Here is a 25,212-nt window from a genome sequence, read left to right as displayed (position 1 = left end):
AAGGAGGATGGTGCTTGGAATCATTGTTCTTCCTCTGTCAACCTATGTTACCTGCAAGGAAACACATGCCGACATCATTGCTTTGCACAAAAAGGGCTCCACAGGCAAGGATATTGCTGCCAGTAAGATTGCACCTAAATCAACCATTTATCGGATCATCAAGAACTTCAAGGAAAGCTGTTCAATTGTTGTGAAGAAGGCTTCAGGGCGCCCAAGAAAGTCCAGCAAGTGCCAGGACCATCTCCTAAAGTTGATTCAGCTGCGGGATCGGGGCATCACCAGTACAGAGCTTGCTCAGGAAAGGCAGCAGGCAGGTGTGAGTGCATCTGCACGCACAGCGAGGCAAAGACTTTTGGAGGATGGCCTGGTGTCAAGTAGGGTAGCAAAGAAGCCACTTCTCTCCAGGAACAGACTGATATTCTGCAAAAGGTACAGGGATTGGACTGCTGAGGACTGGGGTAAAGCTTTTGGCCACGAATGTATATATGTGTGCGTCTCAGTCACCAGATCTCAACCCAATTAAACACTTATGGAAGATTCTGTAACGTTGCCTGAGACATCGTTTTCCACCACCACCAACAAAGCACCAAAATGATGGACTATCTCATGGAAGAATGGTATTGCATCCCTCCAAAAGAGTTCCAGACAGTTGTAGAATCTATGCCAAGGTGTTCTGGCAGCTCGTGATGGCCCAATGCCATATTAAGTTACTGTATCTTGGTGTATCCTTTATTTTGGCAGTTACCTACATTTATTGTTGATGGTCTTAAAATAGAAATAATTTACCATAACCCCCTAGAATCGTTTAAATCACGTTTTATTCAGCTAGAGACTTCCGGGTTCTTGCATATCATGGTACTATTTGTCTTATAGTACTACTTCTTGTTGACTGTTTTATAAAATCACTTACCATAATCACCATAATCTGTAGGAAAAGAAGACAGAAAAGGATTTGTCAGTGATGTATTCAACCAATGTGTATATGTACAGGGTATGTTTAAAGAAGAACATTTTTTACTTTACGACAGCAAATACACTATATATACACAAAAGTATGTGGACACCCCTTCAAATTTGTGGATTCGGCTATGTCAGCCACTGCCATTGCTGACAGGTGTATAAAACCCGAGCACACAGCCATGCAATCTCCATAGACAAACATTGGCAGTAGAATGGCCTTACTGTAGAGCTCAGTGACTTTCAACGTGGCACCGTCATGGGATGCCACCTATCCAACAAGTCATTTAGTCACATTTCTTCCCTGTTAGAGCTGCCATGGTTAACTGTAAATGCTGTTATTGTAATGTAGAAACGTCTAGGAGCAACAACGACTCAGCTGCAGTGGTAGGCCACACAAGCTCACAGAACGGGACCGCTGAGGGCTTGAAGCGCATAGTGCGTAAAAATCGCCTGTCCTCAGTTGCAACACTCACTATCGAGATCCAAACTGCCTCTGAAACAAAAGTGAGCACAAGAACTGTTCGCCAGGAGCTTCAAGAAATGGCAGAGCAGCCGCACATAAGCCTAAGATCACCATGTGCAATGCCAAGCATTGGCTGGAGTGGTGTAAAGCTCGCCACAATTGTACTCTGGAGCAGTGGAAATGCGTTCCCTGGAGTGATGAATCATGCTTCACCATCTGGCAGTCCGACTGATGCATCTGGGTTTGGCGGATGCCAGGAGAATGCTACTTGCCCGAATGCATAGCGCCAGCTGTAAAGTTTGGTGGAGAAAGAATAATGGTCTGGGGCTGATTTTCATGGTTTGGACTATACCCCTTAGTTCCAGGTAAAGGACATCCTAAAGCTACAGCATATAATGACATTCTAAAGATTCTGTGCTTCCAACTTTGTGGCAACAGTTTGGGGATGGCCCTTCCTGTTACAGTATGACAATGCCCCCGTGCACAAAGTGAGGTCCATACAGAAATGATTTGTTAAGATCGGTGTGGAAGAACTTGACTGGCCAGCACAGAGCCCCTTTGGAATTAATTGGAATGCCGACTGTGAGCCAGGCCTAATCGCCCAACATCAGTGCCTGACCTCACTAATGCTCTTGTGGCTGAATGGAAGCAAGCCCCCGCAGCAATGTTCCAACATCTAGTGGAAAGCCTTCCTAGAATAGTGGAGGCTGTTACAGCAGCAAAGGAGGGACCAACTCCATATTAATGCCCATGATTTTGGAATGAGATGTTTGAGCAGGTGTCCACATACTTTTGGTCATGTAGTGTATATCTAAATGTGTTTACTAGGTTTCTACACTTGAGCTGACCAACTTGGGTTGTCATGGAGTTACAGTCAAGCCTTTCAACATCTCCCGTCTCGTTACTGTGCTCTCCACTCCCTATGAACCTCAGCATCCATGTGTTGAATCCCATTATCGTGAGATCCCTTAAAATTGGGTCCCAATCCCGAAATCACTTTAGCCTTTACCAAGAAATCTGCTTCTTCCCGTTAACATCCAATCATCTTTCACAGCATTGCAAATCTGCATTCGAATTCTGGCATAAGATCTGTATTTTTTTGTTGATAACACATTTTCCTCAGCCCTTGATTGGGGTCGGGTGTGTTGGATGCTGGGGCGGGGGTGTGCCACTTTGGGTCACCGGACCAGGATTCAGGGGCACTGTTATAAGCCAAATCATCAAATCAAATTTATTTATAAAGCCCTTCTTACATCTGTTGATGTCACAAAGTGCTGTACAGAATCCCAGCCTAAACCCCCAAACAGCAAGAAATGCAGGTGTAGAAGCACGGTGGCTAGGAAAAACTCCCTAGAAAGGCCAGAACCTAGGAAGAAACCTAGAGAGGAACCAAGCTATGAGGGGTGGCCAGTCCTCTTCTGGCTGTGCCGGGTAGAGATTATAACAGAACATGGCCAAGATGTTCAAATGTTGGAGCTGCTAATAGAGATCAGTTTTAATGTCAGCAGTTGCTGTTGTAATTACCATTGTATTACTATTATTGTTATTATTTATTTCTGTTGTTTTTTGTACTCTCTTGGTATGATGCCTTAACAGGGTGGGTGGGCGCGATGGCAGGGTGGGTCGGGAGGTGGGCAGGGGGGAGAAGGACCGGGGATGTTGTACTGTTTTAAATGTCTCTACGTTCTCAAATTTGAAAATCTACAACTAAAGCATTTAAAATCAAAAAGAACACAAAGTAACATCACCAAAAATATTGTATCTTCACCTCCACACAACCGGTCAAAAGTTTTAGAACACCTACTCATTCAAGGGTTTTTCTGTATTTTTACTATTATCTACATTGTAGAATGATAGTGAAGACATCAAAACTATGAAATAACTCATATAGAATCATGTAGTAACCAAAGAAGTGGTAAACAAATCAAAACATATTTTATATTTGAGATTATTCAAAAAGCCACCCTTTGCCTTGATGACAGCTTTGCACACTCAATGGCATTCTCTCAACCAGCATAACCTGAAATGCTTTTCCAACAGTCTTCAAGGAGTTCTCACATATGCTGAGCACTTGTTGGCGGCTTTTCCTTCACTCTGCGGTCCAACTCATCCCAAACCATCTCAATTGGGTTAAGGTCGGGTGATTGTGGAGGCCAGGTCATCTGATGCAGCACTCCATCACTCTCCTTCTTGGTAAAATAGCCCTTTCACATGCTGGAGGTGTGTTGGATCATTGTTATAAATTATACTCCCACTAAGCCCAAACCAGATGGGATGGAGTATCGCTGCGGAATGCTGTGGTAGCCATGCTGGTTAAGTGTGCCTTGAATTCTAAATATATCACTGACAGTGTCATCAGCAAAGCACCCCCACACCATCACACCTCCTCCTCCATGCTTTGCGGTGGGAAATACACATGCAGAGATCATCCGTTCACCCACACCACATCTCACAAAGACACGGCGATTGGAACCAAAAATCTCCAATTTGGAGTCCAGACCAAAGGACAAATATCCACCGGTCTAATGTCCATTGCTCGTGTTTCTTTGCTCAAGCAAGTCTCTTCTTCTTATTGGTGTCCTTTAGTAGTGGTTTCTCTGCAGCAATTCGACCATGAAGGCCCATTTACCACAGTATCCCATGAACAGTGGATGTTGAGATGTGTCTGTAACTTGAACTCTGTGAAGCATTTATTTGGGCTGCAATTTCTGAGGCTGGTAACTCTAATGAACATATCCTCGACAGGAGAGGTAACTCTGGGTGTTCTATTCCTGTGGCAGTCATCATAAGAGCCAGTTTTATTATAGCGCTTGATGGTTTTTGCGACTTCTTGAAATTTTCCGGATTGACTGACAGTAATGATTGTCTGTCATTTCTCTTTGCTTATTTGAGCTGTAATTGCCATAATATGGACTTGGTCTTTTACCAAATAGGGCTATCTTCTGTATACCAGCCTACCTTGTCACAACACAACTAATTGTCTCAAAAACATTAAGGAAAGAAATTCCACAAATTAATTTAAGAAGTCACACCTGTTAATTAAAATGCATTCAGGTGATTACCTCGTGAAGCTGGTTGAGAGAATGCCAAGATCAAGGCAAATGGTGGCCATTTGAAGAATCTCAAATATAAATATATTTTGATTCCTTTATCACTTTTTTGGTTACTACATAATTTCATATGTGTTTATTCATAGTTTTGATGTCTTTACTATTATTCTACAATGTAGACAATAGTCTAAATAAATGAAAAACCTTGAATAAGTAGGTGTTCTAAAACTTTTGACAAACAGTGTACATAAATCCCATTCATGAATAGAGGTCTAACAGAGAGAGTGAATGTCATATATTCATCAATGACCCTGTTAATAAGTCAGTAAAACTTGGTTCTTAGTGACTCTCAACAGTTTTCAGATCTGCTTCATCGATTCCACTGATCCATGCAATATAATGTTGGACTAATGAAAGGTCACAGATACGAAGCTACTATACAGTGTATATCTGTACTATTATATACAGCATAGCTACTTTAGCTAGTATAATCTACCTACCGTCTGGAAACGGGGCGTTGAGGAAGTGTCCATACACTGTCTTGGTGGTGACTCCTAGGAAGTTGCTAGCCTCCAGAGTGTAGTTGCCGTTGTTGTGGTGTGTGGGGTCCTTGAAGTTGAGGCATCCCTCTAGGTAGTCCTGGTAGGTATCCATCTCAGTGCGGATGTAGTCACTGGAGGAGATCTCGTTGTCCCGGTGGAACCAGCGCAGGGTGGGCAGGGGGTTACCACGCACTGTGAACTCTATGCAGGTTTCATGGCGACGCTCGGGCTCGTCCAGCTTCAGGATGGTGGGGGGGACTGTTGGGAGGACAGACAGGAGGAGAGGAGCATCAGGAATGACAGAGATGCGTTCTTTAATGTGTCAGCGTCCGGACATGTGCCACACATTAAAATTCAATGTTTTAGTTACACCGTGTAGCCTTGTTCAGGAGCCTGCACTTGTTTTACTATGTCTGACGCAGGACAGTCACACAATATTCTATAGTTACACCCTGTACCCATGTATTTTCAAGTTTGTCTGTAGAGACTGAGTGGTTTGAAGGCCAATCATATGAATGGTGTTTTGTTGACATTTGTATCTGCTGCTAGGATGTGGCTACTGACCACAGGAACATTGGTTTGTCTCCAGGCTTTTGGTTGATTGGACCCATCCACTCTGAACGATGGCGGCCAGACGCAGTAATAATATCACACCTCATCAAAGTGCCCACCACTTAACTCCACATCTATGGTCAATCTGTTAGAAGCTAACCATCTGCAAATCCAGGGCTGTGAATGTGGCATACAGAGCTCATGTAAAGCATCAATCATATTCTTATTCACTGTTAATTCAGCTAAAATACACTAGGGATGTCACAATACAAGTATCGCGATGCTCAGAGGTATTGTGGCAAGGAAACAACACATGAAGCGGACTACATTACCTGCGGAAAAATGTTGGAAACAAGCAGCCCTATGCTGTCAACCAGAATCATGTTTATTTTCCAAGCTAGAGCACACAATATTTTACATGCAGTAGGTTATTTTGAAAGACAAAGAGTTTAGTCTGCTTTGTGTTTTCTTTATTGCCATGGACAATCAGATATCGTAGTATCGTGACAACCCTAAAATACACACTATATACACCGAGTACATACCAATTTCCTCATTGTTAGTATTTCAAGGTCAAACACAGGGGGTCTTTGTGAAAATATTCAGAAAAACACCCTGAAAATGAGTGTTTGAGATAGAGGGACTGTAGAAAGAGAGAGAGAGAGAGAGATTCATTAGTTTCCACCTGAGTTTGCAGATCTCATCATAATCTCTGGGAATCAATATGCATTGGATATGGAGGGAATAGTGTTGCACCCTGTTGGCCAACACCACTCAGTATGACTGTAAATGCAGGAGCAACAAACGCTCATCATATTACCCTGTTCTGGTATCCAGCTGAAGGAAACAATGTGGTCTAATAAGGGAACTTGACGATCAGTTAGTCTAACTAATCACCACAGCTGTTGACATTCTGTGTTTTAAGGCGTTTCCAACAGACAAGCCAAGCGGCTGTTGAGATGATTGGTAATTACCAGGAAGGTTAGGAAACCAAAGAGCATGTGGCTTCATAAAGAACAACACAAACAAAAACAAATGGCTTTGCTGTGTTGCACCAGTGCACTGCCACTGAATAACTAGGGTCAGAGCCCCTCTCTCCTCGCTCGGCTGGAAAGCAATCATGCACATTATGTGATGAAACATTCTATGAATCTCTGCAATCTTTCACGTGGGGGACCACTGCCTTGTCATGGATGAAATATATCCACATCCAAGGAAACCAACTCCAAGTAGAGAGACTTTCAGTAGTTTGAAGGCCAACCATACAAATGGTGTTTTGTTGACATTTGTATCTGCTGCTAGGATGTGGCTACTGACCACAGGAACATTGGTTTGTCTCCAGGCTTTTGGTTGATTGGACACATCCACTCTGAACGATGGCGGCCAGACGCAGTAATAATATCACACCTCATCAAAGTGCCCACCACTTAACTCCACATCTATGGTCAGTCTAGTTCATCCCTGGGAGCAATTTCCAAATGCCTGAAGGTACCACGTTCAGCAGTACAAACAATAGTACACAAGTATAAACACCATGGGACCACGCAGCCGTCATACCGCTCAGGAAGGAGACACGCTCTGTCTCCTAGAGATTAACGTATTTTGGTGCGAAAAGTGCAAATCAATCCCAGAACAACAGCAAAGGACGTTGTGAAGATGCTGGAGGAAACAGGTACAGAAGTATTTATATCCACAGTAAAACAAGTCCAATATTGACATAACCTGAAAGGCCGCTCAGCAAGGAAGAAGCCCCTGCTCCAAAACAGCCATAAAAAAGCCAGACTACGGTTTGCAACTGCACATGGAGACAAAGATCTTACTTTTTGGAGAAATGTCCCCTGGTCTGATGACACAAACATAGAACTGTTTGGCCATAATGACCATCGTTATGTTTGGAGGAAAAAGGGGGAGGCTTGCAAGCCAAAGAACACCATCCCAACGATGAAGCACAGGGGTGCCAGCATCATGTTGTGGGGGGGCTTTGCTGCAGGAGGGACTGGTGCACTTCACAAAATAGATGGCATCATGAGGAAGGAAAATTACGTGGATATATTGAAGCAACATCTCAAGACATCAGTCAGGAAGTTAAAGCTTGGTCGCAAATGGGTCTTCCAAATGGACAATGACCCCAAGCATATTTCCAAAGTTGTGGAAAATTGCTTAAGGACAACAAGGTCAAGGTATTGGAGTTGCCATCACAAAGCGCTGACCTCAAGCCTATAGAACTTTTGTGTGCAAAACTGAAAAAGCGTGTGCGAGCAAGTAGGCCTACAAACCTGACTCAGTTACATCAACTCTGTCAGGAGGAATGGGCCAAAATTCACCCAACTTATTGTGGGAAGCTTGTGGAATCCAAAATGACCTAAAACAAGGGACATTTTTACTAGGATTAAATGTCAGGAATTGTGTAAAACTGAGGTTAAATGTATTTGGCTAAGATTATATAAACTTCCGACTTCAACTGTATCCTCTTTGAAAAATTTGGGAAGTGTAACATTCACTAATATTTCCCTTGTTAATTTACCTTTTGTTTGTTGTATATTTCATTTGCTTTGCCATTATAAACATGTTTCCCATGCCAATAAAGCCCATTGAATTGAATTGAGAGAGAGTGTAAGAGAGCGTAAGAGAGAGTAAGCGAGCATAAGAGAGAGAGAGACTTGTTTCCACCTGAGTTTGCAGATCTCATCATAATCTCTGGGAATCAATATGTATTGCGTATGGAGACAATAATGTTACACCTCTGTTGGCCAACTGCCTTGTCATGGATAAAATATTCACATCCAAGAGAACCACCGCCCAGCTTGCAGGCATCAATATTCAATACACTGGCCTCTGGGCATTGATAGAATGGAACTGCTAGACTGGATAAAAGTAGGCCTAGTTATAGAATGGAGAGGATAGCATGGATAGGAGTACTGATAGAATGGAACTGCTTGATTGGATAAAAGTAGGCCTAGTTATAGAATGAGAGGATAGAATGGATAGGAGTACTGATAGAATGGAACTGCTAGATTGGATAAAAGTAGGCCTAGTTATAGAATGGAGAGGATAGCATGGATAGGAGTACTGATAGAATGGAACTGCTTGATTGGATAAAAGTAGGCCTAGTTATAGAATGGAGAGGATAGAATGGATAGGAGTACTGATAGAATGGAACTGCTAGATTGGATAAAAGTAGGCCTAGTTATAGAATGGAGAGGATAGAATGGACATGCATAGTGATAGAATGGAGAGGATAAAATGGATAGGAGTACTGATAGAATGGAACTGCTAGATTGGATAAAAGTAGGCCTAGTTATAGAATGGAGAGGATAGCATGGATAGGAGTACTGATAGAATGGAACTGCTTGATTGGATAAAAGTAGGCCTAGCTATAGAATGGAGAGGATAGAATGGATAGGAGTACTGATAGAATGGAACTGCTAGATTGGATAAAAGTAGGCCTAGTTATAGAATGGAGAGGATAGAATGGACATGCGTAGTGATAGAATGGAGAGGATAATATGGATAGGAGTACTGATAGAATGGAACTGCTAGATTGGATAAAAGTAGGCCTAGTTATAGAATGGAGAGGATAGCATGGATAGGAGTACTGATAGAATGGAACTGCATGATTGGATAAAAGTAGGCCTAGTTATAGAATGGAGAGGATAGAATGGATAGGAGTACTGATAGAATGGAACTGCTAGATTGGATAAAAGTAGGCCTAGTTATAGAATGGAGAGGATAGAATGGACATGCGTAGTGATAGAATGGAGAGGATAAAATGGATAGGAGTACTGATAGAATGGAACTGCTAGATTGGATAAAAGTAGGCCTAGTTATAGAATGGAGAGGATAGAATGGACATGCGTATTGATAGAATGGAGAGGATAAAATGGATAGGAGTACTGATAGAATGGAACTGCTAGATTGGATAAAAGTAGGCCTAGTTATAGAATGGAGAGGATAGAATGGACATACGTATTGATAGAATGGAGAGGATAAAATGGATAGGAGTACTGATAGAATGGATAGGAGTAGTAATATAATGGCAAACATATAATGGATAGGAGTACTGATAGAATGGAGAGGATAATGGATAACATTGAATGGATAGGAATACTGATAGAATGGAAAGGATAGCATGGATATGAGTACTGACATAATGGAGAGGATAGAATGGATATGAGTACTGATAGAATGGAGAGGATAGAATGGATAGGAGTACTGACAGAATGGAGAGGATAGAATGGATAATATTGAATGGATAGAAGTACTGATAGAATGGAGAGGATAGCATGGATATGAGTACTGACAGAATGGAGAGGATAGAATGGATATGAGTACTGATATAATGGAGAGGATAGAATGGATATGAGTACTGATAGAATGGAGAGGATAGAATGGATATGAGTACTGACAGAATGGAGAGGATAGAATGGATAGGAGTACTGATAGAATGGAGAGGATAGAATGGATAGGAGTAATGATATAATGGATAGATTAGTAGTAATAGAATGGTGAAAATATAATGAATAGTATTACTGATATAATGGAGAGGAGTAGTATTATAATGGTGAAAATATAATGAATAGGATTACTGATATAATGGAGAGGAGTAGTATTATAATGGTGAAAATATAATGAATAGGATTACTGATATAATGGATAGGAGTAGTAATAGAATGGTGAACAAATAAAGGATAGGATTACTGATAGAATGGATAGCATTGAATGGATAGGAGTACTGATAGAATGAATAGGAGTAGTTAACAAAGGATACAACAGGGGTGTCAAAGATATGGCCCATTCAATCTGGCCCACGGGTCGTATGAGTAAAAAAGTATAATAAAGAATATAATTGAGAAGAAATTCAGCCATTCAGCCACAAGAGAATTAGTGAGGTTGGGCACTGATGTTTGGAGATAAAGCCTGGCTCGCAGTCTGCATTCCAATTCATCCCAGAGGTGTTTGATGAGGTTGACGCCAGGACTCTGTACAGGCCAGTCAAGTTTTTCCACATCGATCTTGACAAACCATTTCTGTGTGGACCTTGCTTACTGCACAGGGGCATTGTCATGCTGAAACAGGAAAGGGCCATCCCCAAACTTTTGCCACAAAAGTTGGAAGCACAGAATCATCTAGAATGTCATTGTATGCTGTATCGTTAAGATTTCCCTTCACTGGAACTAAGGGGCCCGAACCATGAAAAATAGCCCCAGACCATTACACCAAGCTCCACCTGTTGGCACTAAGCATAAGGGAAGTTAGAATTTTCCTGATATCCTCCAAACCCAGACTCGTCCTTCAGACTAACAGATGGTGAAGTGTGATTCATCACTCCAGAGAGAGCATTTCCACTGCTCCAGAGTCCAATGGGGGTGAGCTTTATACCACTCCAGCCGACCCTTGGTATTGTGCATGGTGATCTTAGGCTTGTGAGTGGCTGCTCATCCATGGAAACCCATTTCATGAAGCTCCTGACGAACAGTTATTGTGCTGACGTTGCTTCCAGTGGCAGTTTGGAACTCGGTAGCGAGTGTTGCAACTGAGGACAAACAACATTAATGCGCTACGAGCTTCAGCACTCGGCAGCCCGTTCTATGAGATAGTGTCAACTACCAATTGGTGGCTGAGCCGTTGTTTCTCCTGGACATTTCCACTTCACAATAACATCAGGGCAGAAATTTGACAAACTGACTTGTTGGATAGGTGGCATCCTATGTCGGTGCCACTTTGAAAGTCACTGAGCTCTTCAGTAAAGCTATTATACACCAAATGTTTGTCTATGGAGATTGCATGGCTGTGTGCTCGATTTATATACCTGACAGCAACGGGAGTGGCTGAAATAGCCGAATCCACAAATTTGAAGGTGTGTCCACATACCCTTGTGTGCATGTATAGTCTATTCACTCTGTCCAGCTTGCTAACAGTCATTGAAATGAATGCTAGACAGTCAGGGAGCATCAGAAATTCAAAAAGCTATGGATTGTGGACAAGTCTTAGCAAATTTTAACTGTGAGGAAATCTAAGACATTTGAAGCGCGGCCCTCCATACCTTGGTGAAGACCGAATGCTAACCGCAAGGCAAAATTAGTTTGACACCTCTGGGTTACTATCTATAAGATGGAGTTTATGATCAGTAGTCAGACATCAGAATGCAAGGGAGATTGCTTATTCCTTATAGCTGGAATCCTTAGTTGCTACATCCATTTTTGGACTTGTAAATTAAGAATATATACCCATTGATTCTCGAAGAATATAACTTATAAATGCCTCATAAGCTTAGTTCGACTGTCATACCCCATCAGAACACAAAATACATGCTTTTATAACAATGTTTGTAAACAATGCACATGTAAAAAAAAACACTGAATAGCCGCAAAACATGGTTAAATCTATAATGTTGATATCATAGCTGGTCAGTCCTTGCAACCATAGCTCTGCCAATATATTTGAGAGTGGTTACACTTCTCCAGGTCCATCCCTCATCTTTTTAACAAAACACAAGCAAGGTTGCTGCTTTTTTATTGTTTCAATTAATGATTTTAGCTTGAATTCTAGCTTTGTAATAATTTTACACATATACTGTAAAATACCACTAGTCTACTTTACAGGAGAATGTGACAAAGCAAAAACTCATTTTTAGAAATGTTTGCAAATGTATTAAAAATAAAAACAGAAATATATTATTTACATAAGTATTCAGACCCTTTACTATGAGACTTTGAAATTGAGCTCAGGTGCATCCTGTTTCCATTGATAATCCTTGAGATGTTTCTACAACTTAATTGGAGTCCACCTGTGTTAAATTCAATTGATTGGACATGATTTGGAAAGGCACACACCTGTCTATATAAGGTCCCACAGTTGACAGCATATGTCAGAGCAAAACCCAAGTCATGAGGTCGAAGAAATTGTCCTTAGAGCTCCGAGACAGGATTGTGTCGAGGCACATATCTGGAGAAAAATGTCTGCAGCATTGAAGGTTCCCAAGAACACAGTGGCCTCCATCAATCTTAAATGGAAGAAGTTTGGAACCACCAATGCTCTTCCGAGAGCTGGCTGCCCAACCAAACTGAGCAATCTGCGGAGAAGGGCCTTGGTCAGGGAGGTGACCAAGAACCCGATGGTCACACAGACAGAGCTCCAGAGTTCCTCTGTGGAGATGGGAGAACCTTCCAGAAGAACAACCATCTCTGCAGCGCTCCACCAATCAGGCCTTTATGGTAGACTGGCCAGATAGAAGTGACTCCTCAGTAAAAGGCACAAGACAGCCCACTTGGAGTTTGCCAAAAAGCACCAAAAGGACCCTCAGGCCATGAGAAATAAGATTCTCTGGTCTGTTGAAACCAAAATTGAACTCTTGGCCTGAATGCTAAGTGTCACGTCTGGAGGAAACCTGGCACCATCCCTACGGTGAAGCATGGTGGTGGCAGCATCATGCTGTGGGGATGTGTTTCAGCGACAGGGACTGGGAGACTAGTCAGGATTGAGGGGAAGATGAACGGAGCCAAGTACAGAGAGATCCTTAAGAGAGATCCTGAAAACCTGCTCCAGAGCACTCTGGACCACAGACTGGGGCAAAGGTTCACCTTCCAACAGGACAATGACCTTAAGCACACAGCCAAGACAATGCAGGAGTGACTCTGGGACAAGCCTCTTAATGTCCTTGAGTGGCCCAGCCAGAGCCCAGACTTGAACCTCATCGAACATCTCTGGAGAGACCTGAAAATTTGTAAGTCGCTCTGGATAAGAGCGTCTGCTAAATGACTTAAATGTAAATGTAAATGTAAAATCGCTGTGCATAGACGCTCCCCATCTAACCTGACAGAGCTTGAGAGGATCTGCAGAGAAGAATGGGAGAAACTCCACAAATACAGGTGTGCCAAACTTGTAGTGTCATACCCAAGAAGACTCAAGGCTGTAATCGGTGCTTCAAAAAGGTGCTTCAACAATGTACTGAGTTAAAGGGTTTGAATACTTATGTAAATGTGATATTTGTTGTTGTTTTTTAATACATTTGCAAAAAAATCTAAAAACCTGGTTTTGCTTTGTCATTATGGGGTATTGTGTGTAAATTGATTAAAACATTTGTATTTATTTTTTAATCTTTATCAATCTTAGAATAAGGCTGTAACGTAACAAAATGTGGAAAAATTCAAGGGGTCTGAATACTTGCCAAATCCACTGTACATGTAACTTAGATGCACATAAAGAATTCATAGCACAATTTGAGGAATAAAATGTAATTAAACGTTGTCTGCATATAAAAGCTAAATAGTGGTGTAACAAGGTGCTTGACAACATCTGCAGCATTCATGGGCTGACTGTGATCTGAATATTTGCATTCTGTACATGCATTGGAGAGTGAGCTGAATATTGGCTCCATCAAACAGCAAACACAGTGTTTGCGATGTGCAATTTGATAAATACAAACTTTGAAGTGGAATTGGTTATCACTACGTACAATGGACAGTGAGCTGAATTGAGGTGTTGGCCATTCCCACTTTGTTCTCTGCTATACAGGTCAGCATGTAGAAGTTGTCATCACGACTCACGTTGAACAGGGTCAGATTGATGGAGTGGACATTGGGCCAGTACACAGTGGACTGGAACAGAGCAGGAGAGAAAGAGAGAGGAGTGAGTGAAACAGTAGGATAAAGATAAAGGTGCTTGACAACCTCATAGCATAGCGGCAGACAATTAAGGATTTTAGATGTCATATTCTGCATGTTAAACATTTCCAGGGTTTCAGAAAGCTGTGGAATCAGAAACACACAATTGGACATGGACATTCTCTATTGCACAACAACAGAATTTCATAACTAACTGGAATCTAAATGGCACTGACCCTGAAGTTGTACTGTAGTTAACACAAACTCCAAGGTCACAAGCCAGGTAGTTTCATGCAGCTATATATACACAGATCACAATGGTACATTACATGACCAAAAGTATGTGGAGACATGCTTGTCGAACATCTCATTCCAAAATCATTGGTATTAATATGGCTTGGTCCTCCCCCTTTGCTATTCTAACAGCCTCCACTCTTCTGGGAAGGCTTTCCACTAGATGTTGGAACATTACTACTGGGACTTGCTTCCATTCAGCCACAAGAGCATTAGTGAGGTCGTGCACTGATGCTGGGAGATTAAGCCTGGCTTGCAGTCTCCATTCCAATTTATCCCAAAGGTGTTCATGAGGTTGATGCCAGGGCTTTGTGCAGGCCAGTCAAGTTCTTCCACACTAATTTTGACAAACCATTTCTGTATGGACCTCGCTTTGTGCACTGTCATGTATGGACCTCGCTTTGGGCATTGTCATGCTGAAACAGGAAAGGGCCTTCCCAAAACTGTTGCCACAAAGTTGGAAGCACATAATCGTCTAGAATGTCATTGTATTAAAAGATTTCCATTCACTGGGAGCCAGAACCATGAAAAACAGGTCCAGACCATTATCCCTCCTGTAACGGCGTTCTTCGTTTGTCGAAAGAGAGTCGGACCGAAATGCAGCGTGTTGGTTACTCATGTTTTTAATAGAACAAATGACGATACATGAAATAACAAAAACAACAAACGGAACGTGAAAAAACCTATACAGCCTGTCTGGTGAACACTAACACAGAGACAGGAACAATCACCCATGAAATACAAAGTGAAAACCAGGCTACCTAAATACGGTTCCCAATCAGAGACAACGAGAATCACCTGACTCTGATTGAGAACCGCCTCAGGCAGCCAAACCTATGCAACACACACCCCTAATCAGCCACAATCCCAATAACTAAAAAACCCCACTAAGAAATACAACAAACAATAAACCCATGTCACACCCTGGCCTGACCAACTAATTAACTAAAACACAAAATACTAAGACCAAGGCGTGACACCTCCACCAAACTTTACATTTGGCACTATGCATTGGGTCAGGTAACATTGTTCTGGTATCCGCCAAAAAACAAATTTGTCCGTTGGACTGCCAAATGGTGAAGTGTGATTCATCACTACAGATAATGCGTTTCCACTGCTCTAGAGTCCTTTGGCGGCGTGCTTCACACCACTCCAGCCAACGCTTGGCATTGCAGGTGATCTTAGCCTTTTGTGCATCTGCTCGGCCATGAAAATCCATTTCATAAAGCTCACGCCGAAAAGTTATTGTGCTGACGTTGCTTACAGAGGCAGTTTGGAATTCGGTAGTGAGTGTTGCAACCGACGGCAGGAATTTTTTACGCGCTACGCGCTTCAACATTCAGTGGTACCATTCTGTGAGCTTGTGTTGCCTACCACTTCGCAGCTGAGCCGTTGTCACTCTTAGACGTTTCCACTTCACAATAACAGCGCTTACAGTTGACAGCAGCTCTAGCAGGGTGGAAATTTGACGAACTGACTTGTTGGCAAGGTGGCCTCCTATGACGGTGCCACGTTGAAAGTCACTGAGCTCCTCAGTAAAGGCCAGTAAGTAAGAAAGGCCATTCTACTGACAATGGAGACTGCATTACTGTGTGCTCGATTTTCGACACCTGTCAGCAATGGGTGTGGCTGAAATTGCTAAATCCACTGATAAGGGGTGTCCACATACTTTAGTATACATAGTGTACAACCCAGTGATCAATATAATCACAGAGTGCATTGTGTGTCCCCTGGTTTGTCCCCTAGCCCACCTGGTGAGTGTTGATGGAGTGGAGGTCAATGACGGTCCAGTCCACTTCAGGTAGGGGGGATCCAGATCCATTACAGGTGATGGTGACTCTGTCCCCCTCAACAACCGTGAGGTTAAAGTGCGTCACACTGATGTCCGGCAGATCTGAGAGACAGAGAGAGAAAGGGAGAGAGATGGAGGGAAAGAGAGAGAGAGACAGAGAGGGAATACAATAGAACCTAGACACAGCACACTTGAAATTCTCACTGAGACACTTTGAGCTATTGTGCAATCTATTTGGGAAAGGGAAAGGAACGAACAAGCAGAGTTTCAGAACAGTGAGTTGTCATGACTCTTTTTGGCCGGCTGTCATGAGATGAGTTATGACAGGCGTTTAGGTCATTCTTAAGAATTCGATGTGAATAGTCTAGGCTCTATGACAGCCATTCCAAGTAAAGTGCTCCCTATTATTCTACCATGGGATGATTGAGGAGTGTGAAGCAGGGAACGTGGCGCCAGTGGTTCGTACCACAGAGTGAGATATTCATAGCCTGCAGAGGGATCTTGGAGGCTCCGTTGTTGCAGAAGAGTTGCTGGGTGTTCAGGCCAGCCTCCCCTCGCTGTTGCCACAGCTGAATCCAGCGGATATCACAGCCACACTCAAACACCACTTCTTCCAGCCTCCTGTGGAGAGGGAGGGAGGGAGGGAGGGAGGGAGGGAGGGAGGGAGGGAGGGAGGGAGGGAGGGAGGGAGAGTGAGAGAGAGAGAGAGAGAGAGAGGGAGGGGGACAGAGAGAGAGAGAGGGGGACAGAGAGAGAGAGAATAAAAAATGTATGTTGAGAAACAACACTATGCATCTGTGGTCATTTACCGTCAGGACAGGCAGAAGTAGGTGAAGGACAGTCTTATCCTCCAGACCAGTCCCAAACAGTCATCACACCGTGCCTGGGAAGGAACTGGAGACCCTCCATCTCATCTCCAGGCCAGGATGTCTTGCTCCCAGACAGACTAAATTACTTTTTTACTTGCTTTGAGTACAATAGGCTGCAGGCCCAGACGGCATCCCCAGCCGCGTCCTCAGAGCTTGCGCAGACCAGCTGGCTGGTGTGTTTGCGGACATATTCAATCAATCCTTATCCCAGTTTGCTGTTCCCACATGCTTCAAGAAGGCCACCATTGTTCCTGTTCCCAAGAAAGCTAATCCCGCCCAGTGCAACTGGGTACTGGATTTCCTGACGGGCCGCCCCCAGGTGGTGAGGGTAGGTAACAATATCTTCACCCCGCTGATCCTCAACACTGGGGCCCCACAAGGGTGCGTTCTGAGCCCTCTCCTGTACTCCCTGTTCACCTACGACTGTGTGGCCATGCACGCCTCCAACTCAATCATCAAGTTTGCGGACAACACTACAGTGGTAGGCTTGATTACCAACAACGACGAGATTGCCTACAGGGAGGAGGTGAGGGCCCTCGGAGTGTGGTGTCAGGAAAATAACCTCACACTCAACGTCAACAAAACAAAGGAGATGATTGTGGACTTCGGGAAACAGCAGAGGGAGCACCCCCCTATCCAAATTCGACGGGACAGTAGTGGAGAGGGTAAGTTCCTCGGCATACACATCACGGACAAACTGAATTGGTCCACCCACACAGACAGAGTTGTGAAGAAGGCGCAGCAGCGCCACTTCAACCACAGGAGGCTGAAGAAATTTGGCTTGTCATCAAAAGAACTCACAAACTTCTACAGATGCACAATCGAGAGCATCCTGTCGGGCTGTATCACCGCCTGGTATGGCAACTGCTCCGCCCACAACCGTAAGGCTCTCCAGAGGGTAGTGAGGTCTGCACAACGCATCACCGGGGGCAAACTACCTGCCCTCCAGGACACCTACACCACCCGATGTCACAGGAAGGCCATAAAGATCATCAAGGACAACAACCACCCGAGCCACTGCCTGTTCACCCCGCTATCATCCAGAAGGTGAGGTCAGTACAAGTGCATCAAAGCAGGGACAGAGAGACTGAAAAACAGCTTCTATCTCAAGGCCATCACCACTAACATTGAGTGGCTGCTGCCAACATACTGACTCAACTCCAGCCACTTTAATAATGGAAATTGATGGAAATAGATGTAAAAATGTATCACTAGCCACTTTAAACAATGCCACTTAATTTAATGTTTACATACTCTACATTACTCATCTGATATGTATATGTATATACTGTACTCTATATCATCTACTGCATCTTGCCATCTTTATGTAATACATGTATCACTAGCCACTTTAAACTATGCCACTTTATGTTTATATACCCTACATTACTCATCTCATATGTATATACTGTATTCTATACCATCTACTGAATCTTGCCTATGCCGTTCTGTACCATCACTCATTCATATATCTTTATGTACATATTATTTATCCCTTTACACTTGTGTGTGTATAAGGTAGTAGTTGTGGAATTGTTAGGTTAGATTACTCTTTGGTTATTACTGCATTGTCGGAACTAGAAGCACAAGCATTTCGCTACACTCCCATTAACATCTGCTAACCATGTGTATGTGACAAATAATTTGATTTGATTTGTCTAACCGTAGGCTGGGGCTGGAAGCGGGTGGATATGATTTGGACTTAGCCCTTCCCTCAACAAACACAGGCCCTGCACCAGCCCTGGCTAAATCAATATTGTCACATTAATGTGAACGACACGGGTGACAAATTTGAAAATGATAGCAGGGAAGAGCTAAAGGTCTTCTTTGTAGAGCCACCCAGAGCAAATACACTTTTAAATTCATGTGCTTTGGTGGGTGACCGTGAATTTCAATATTGAAAATAGAATATTACAGTGCTTGAGCATGAGCACATACTGTACAGTAAGACTCACATTATTTTAACAAAGGATTAATGAGGGTTGGAGAACAGGAGGGGTGTGATGCTCAAAACATTAATAATGATTAGAATTATTAATCATAATTATCCCCATAAACAACACGCCTAACACACTCCCACCCACGACCCCCCTCACACCACAGGCTTTCCAGATCCTCACACCCAGGCAGCTCCTGTGATGAGGTGTGGAGTTCTGATGAGACAGACTGGGTATCACTGTTAGCTCTACTGCTTCAAACAAGCCTTTACACGACATCATGTCATTTCCTCTATTTTACCCCTTAAGAGACATTTGTCCAGACATTTCTTATTCATTAAGATAAGGAGAATGGGTCAAATGAATAGTCCTCACAATGCTCATATCTGAATAAAATAGTGAACGTGCCCATTGTATTCTTTCTGTCTTTCATCCACATGGGAAAACTACTTTCCACTTTTGACATCTTTCCTGACATTATCATCACATTTGTTACATTTGTCCATGGACTAGAGAAGACTATGAAGTGGCAGTTAGCATGTCTAATCCCTTTAGTTCCACATGATGTGCACCCTGCTTCCTGCTGCCTGCTGCCCGCTTCCTGCTGCCTGGGTCTCTGAGGGCCGAGTGGGTAGTACAGCGCAGCAAACTAGATCCAACATATGGAAAGAGAGATAAAACACCTGGACCTGGAGGACATTTCATTAACATGATCTTAGCTAGCTGTGTGCTTGTATACTTATTGATTCACCAGTTCACAAAAGAGAGATAACCTTTCTGATTTACAAGATGGGTTCAGAGATCGCGCGTGAAAAGTGGAGTGTGCATGCCAAAAGAACATCGCAGCCATTGCTATACACTACGTAACACGCAGGTCTGGATGGGGGGGGGGGAGAGTCACTCACAGAGACTTTTTCTGTTGTCTTTAAATGATGAGGTATTTGCCTGCAATACATGGACAAACTTGGTTTTGTGCAGTATTGTGTGTTCTGTTCTGTCCAAGGACAGAGTACCCTGGGTTCATTGTTCCACATGTGCATTAAGTTGCTTTGAAGAATGGTGATCAAAGGCTTCCTACAGTACTTACAACATGAATAAAACACCTTTATGAAGTGTGTGTGTGTGTGGGGGGGGGGCAGCACAGGAGGTTGGTGGCACCTTAATTGGGGAGGACAGGCTCATGGTAATGGCTGGAGTGGAATAAGTGGAATGGTGTCAAACACATTGTTTCTATGTGTTTGAAGCCATTCCACTTGCTCTGTTCCAGACATTATTATGAGCCTCCTCTGGTTGGCATATGGCCTTTTTTATTACTCAGTACCATCACAACATACCTTTGAAAATATGTACTTAATTAACAACATAGAGACAATAAACCGAGGATAGCAAGATATAAGGGTAGCCCACAGCACTGACTGATTATGGCCTGTGAGAATAGCCATTTGCATATCTTCTACTAACCTGAAAAAAACATCAAATTAACCTTTGGAAAGGTCAAGGTGGCATGCAGCTAGGAACACTCATGGGAGTCCAGTAGCCTATATGCTGAGCTGAGAATGGCAAGTCACATATAACTTAATCATGGTTATGTATTATACATTAGTATCTGCTTTAAAATGGCTAACTTAGCATGTGACAGGTACGGAGGGACATTGGATACAATATGTGACAACAGAGAAACGCATACATAAATAATTTTTTACCTCTTTTGTACAGTATTGTACATGGAATTATGCGTAGGGAGGTGTGGCCTGAATACAAATAGCTCCCATTTTCAAGATGGACTGGGAATTGATCAGCCTGCCACATACACTTACCAGGATAAATGAGACACAAGGGTTTTTCATCAGTTAAAGGTAAAGTTGGTGATGCCCAATTTAACAAGGTCCCTATAGTATGTGAGTGTTCAGTAAGTGGCAATAGCTATGCCAGATATAAAAGATTGCCCATTAAATACACGGTACGGTATTCTCTAGGCAAGCTGGCTAAATGTTAATGTTATCTGTACACATTTGATAACGAGTTAGGCCATATTTGGTGAAATCCCAGTACAGGATTTATACAGTCTCCCTGGCTAGATTTTCCTCAAACACCAACAGAGAGAGACCATGGAGGAGCTGAACACTGCAACAAAGGAATATTGCAAAATCAAATGACGATGACATCAAATATTTACTGACCTGCAATCACTTAGCTTTCTAATCTATATATGCAGTTGGAGAAATCAATATCAGTTCACAGATGTGGACCATATTGGAGAAATCAATCTCAGTTTACAGATGTGGACCATATTGGAGAAATCAATCTCCGTTTACAGATGTGGACCATATTGGAGAAATCAATCTCAGTTTACAGATGTGGAGCATATTGGAGAAATCAATCTCAGTTTACAGATGTGGACCATATTGGAGAAATCCAATAACATTTCTCTAACATATCCAATTATGTTGTTTTTTTTTGTTTTTTTTTGGGGGGGGGGTAATTATTTGAAAAGCTGAGATTATTCTATCCACATGCATACAACTAAATTGAATTTAGGTGATCTCCCCACACGGTACAGTGAATATATCAATGATCTGGCATAGCCAAGGGGGAGCCCAAATGAAGAGCAGTGGCTAATTAAAGGCAGTGAATATGAATAGAATAGGGGCCAGGGATGTAAACCCCGACCTTCCTCCTCCTAGATTACAGAACCATGAGGTAGACAGCAGGCTTCTCTCTGCTTGGTCTCATTACCTTTCCTCAAACATTCTTGGAGCCAGGGATTGAATTGGCTTCCCTGCACTGTTAATCTGATCCCCATATGAGAGGTCATTGCTTAATAATATGGTAATTACAGATGTAAGTCCACCTGTCCCCATAATCTATTTATTAATCAAACTGAGTTTCACGTAGAATTCATGCTCAGCCCATCAGATAAGCAATGAGACATTTAGAGTTATCTTCTTCACTTTTGAGAAGTTATGCAGTTTAACAAAAAAAGGCCAGAATAAAGACTTCTTCAGAAAATACCTGACATGAATAATGTACAAAAATGTAACTATCTATGACAATGAACAAAGGCAGAACAGCTCTGACATCTCCCTGTGCGTCAAGCTCAAATTGCACATCATTATTTTCAAATGTGGACAAAATTGCCAACTCCAAAGCATGGTAAAATACTTATCTCTTTCGATCCATATGGATGATGTGGCAATAGGCCAAACAAAGAACAAGATGTCTGAAGACACGCTATGTTCTGGTTATACATCCTTATATGAATTGTTTTGTTGATTCTGATACAGTGACAACATGCTGTCAATCTGTCACTGGCTCTGAAAGCAAACTGGGGGTGGAAAGAGTTGTCAATGATCCCCATTCTAAATGACATGCGTGGATGCCGGTCTGTAGTACTGCTGGGGGAAAGTGATGCTCAGTCAGGCATGAGAGCTGTTTCAACAACCACAACCAGTCACAGAAGTGGTAGAAGGTGAAAGGAAGGAAGGAAGGAAGGAAGGAAGGAAGGAAGGAAGGAAGGAAGGAAGGAAGGAAGGAAGGAAGGAAGGAAGGAAGGAAGGAAGGAAGGAAGGAAGGAAGGAAGGAAGGAAGGAAGGAAGGAAGGGGGTGAAGGTGTGGGAGACAAGTTGAGATATACGTCTCAATGTGTGGGTGAGTAAAACAGTGTTGTGGCCTGGGCTGATGCCCTGGTATATGTATCAAATGGCCAAGCAAGCAAACACTGGTAGGCAGCACTGGTTATATTGAGCTCCTTGACCAAGCCTTGGTGTCAATGTCTCCACTGTGACAGAGAGCTGTAAGGGTGTTCTGAATGCCTAACACAGAGCAGACACACAACCAGCCACGCCGTGTTGTCGGTCCACACTTGGTTACTCCCAAGCTTACTGCAAGCTCGGTTTTCCATCTAAAATCCAGATTTCATAGAGATGGATATTCCCTCCAGTCAATTCCTTCCTACTGTATAGAAAATGCATGAGTCGCATCTTCAATGACCAAGAGATGCATTTATCCCTGAAACACATGCTAACGTACGATGACAAAATTATAACAAATTAGTAAAGAATCAGAAGGGATGGCAGGGAGCACCAATCAATAAAAGCAACATCATTATGAGTGCATGAACATTTCTACATACAGTACATTAACCTTGTTCCCTCCAGTCCTCTTTGCTGAGCAGCTTATTATCTCTATCCGCTGAGCGACCACCTCAGGCTAACAATCAATATTACAGCAGGATTGGTATTATTCAGTGAATGCAGGTCTACATCTCCAGCTATGTGCAGAGCGGCATATGTTTGCCTCTGCATTCGCTTTGATCTTGGTAGTATGAATAATATCAGGCTCATGTCACAGTTGTGTCCAAACAATACCCTGTTATTTCTTCTTTTACTTAAAACTTTTCTTCTGACGAAGCTCCAGTGTAGGCTTTAGAGAGTTGTTACATTTTAGTCCTGGCTTGGTGTTTGGTGTTCGGGTTTGTCTGGGTTAATTGTAGTAACCCCAAAGAGAAAGCATGGGTCATGTGTAATCATGCCAGCAGATGGACATGCCAGCTCTGAGCTTTGGGGCATGCACATGGGTGAATGACTGGCACCTAACACATTAACACAAAACACCCTGCTCTTCTTATTCCATCTCAGCTGAAAATGTGTTCCTTTCATGTTGTTAGAGCCAGAGATGCAAGAATGTGTTTTCATCAAGAATATATATATATATAGTTCAGAAATGCACAATTTGAAGTTATTGCACTAGAGATAATGACAAAAGTATTTTGTAATACTCTGTGAGTTGTCTGCCTTTTACAGATTAAGGATGAGTAGCCTGCGTGCAGCCATTTCCATGACTGATCAAACTAATCAGAACAGTCCTATGAAAGGAATTGCAGGATTTAGCTATCACAGTTTAGGCTGTTATGAAGTAACACCTCATCACAGAGACACCATTGACTCCAGTGATGAATACATGGCAATTCAGACATGAAGCGATGCACACCTAATTATTTCAGGATTTTAATTAAGAGGCCGGTCATTAGAGATTCTACTCCCACGACTAATCACAGTGGACATTTTGCCTTTGTTGTCCCATCCAGGCATCCAGTCAGCAGCTGCACATTAAAATGGGCATTAAATAAATGGGGATTGTGCTACTGCCCTTCACATTCTTAATGCTGTTTCCCTTTTTCTAACCTTGTGATGTACCCAGTTTTAGCCAGAATGAAGTGAAGTCCCAACAGAAAGGAGTAGAGAAGAGTTTCTCTCTAATTGGCTGTGCCAACATTTTGATGTATAGGCAGAGTTTGGCTAATGGACACCACCTGCACAGTAGTCAATGTAGGGCAAAGTATGCCAGCATGTTCCAAGATTACTTTCCCTTAATTTGTTGAGAAATGTATGTTCTTTAAAGAGACACTAAGTGACGAAGGCACGAAAACTGACATGATTGTGTTGTTTTGTGTCTTGCCTGATCTGACGGGTTCTTCATAATACCATTGGAAAGGAAACAGCGGTCAGAAAGCATTCTGCGGTGAGCGAGTGTTGTGCCTTTTCCTTTCCAATGATGTTAGGTTGCACCACGACTCACGTTGGTTGAGCACCATCTACTTCTTTACATTCTTAATGATACCAATAATGTGTCTGTTCCACTGTTTTAAAAATAGATGATCTCTTCACACTGACTAACACAGACATGTCCTGGCTGTTCATAAACGTCTTTCTATAGAGCCCATGCAGGATTAAAGAAAGGTCATCAGTAGAAAGGGGATCGATGACCCTCCCAGCCCCTGGCAAAGCAGCTTTGTGGCCACATAGAAAATGTTTGTTGACACTGGTGAATGTGCCTTTGTGCTTGTGCTGTAAATAATATTTTATCGTATCATCATCCTTGGAGCAGCTACAACAGATTTGCCATTTAGCAATCCCCCTGCTCTGATACCATTTACAGGCCTTGTAAGTGGTTGGGCTGTGTGAGCAGTGTCTATAGCCCGGCTCCCTTGGCTAAAAGACACAGACTAAAAGAAGGTAATATTATATTTTCTTGAAGCGCTATAAAGCCCCAGAAAAGAGTGCCAGGCCATTGTGAGCCATCCATCTCATCAGGCCTGTCTTCAACCCCCAGCAGCAAGACACTCAATGGAAAGCCATCAGAAGAAGAGAT

The 25,212-nt window shown here is 42.8% G+C and overlaps 1 protein-coding gene across 2 annotated transcripts in view; it reads right to left on the bottom strand.

Annotated features, from left to right (window-relative positions):
- LOC135524526 (NT-3 growth factor receptor-like) overlaps positions 1-25,212 on the bottom strand; it is a 317,036-nt gene that overhangs the window by 119,524 nt on the left and 172,300 nt on the right. For both annotated transcript variants that reach the window (XM_064952127.1, XM_064952128.1), the window contains exons 5-9: positions 16,723-16,877; positions 16,216-16,358; positions 14,023-14,164; positions 4,974-5,273; positions 911-925 (exon numbers count right to left, since the gene is read on the bottom strand). In XM_064952127.1, the coding sequence (XP_064808199.1) occupies positions 911-925; positions 4,974-5,273; positions 14,023-14,164; positions 16,216-16,358; positions 16,723-16,877 (755 nt within the window). The remainder of the gene's footprint in view (positions 1-910; positions 926-4,973; positions 5,274-14,022; positions 14,165-16,215; positions 16,359-16,722; positions 16,878-25,212) is intronic.

This window comes from Oncorhynchus masou, chromosome 31 (assembly GCF_036934945.1).
Source record: "Oncorhynchus masou masou isolate Uvic2021 chromosome 31, UVic_Omas_1.1, whole genome shotgun sequence".
NCBI lineage: Eukaryota > Metazoa > Chordata > Actinopteri > Salmoniformes > Salmonidae > Oncorhynchus > Oncorhynchus masou.
The sequence above is the reverse complement of the archived record's forward strand: the minus strand, read 5'-3'. Positions and strand labels throughout refer to the sequence as shown.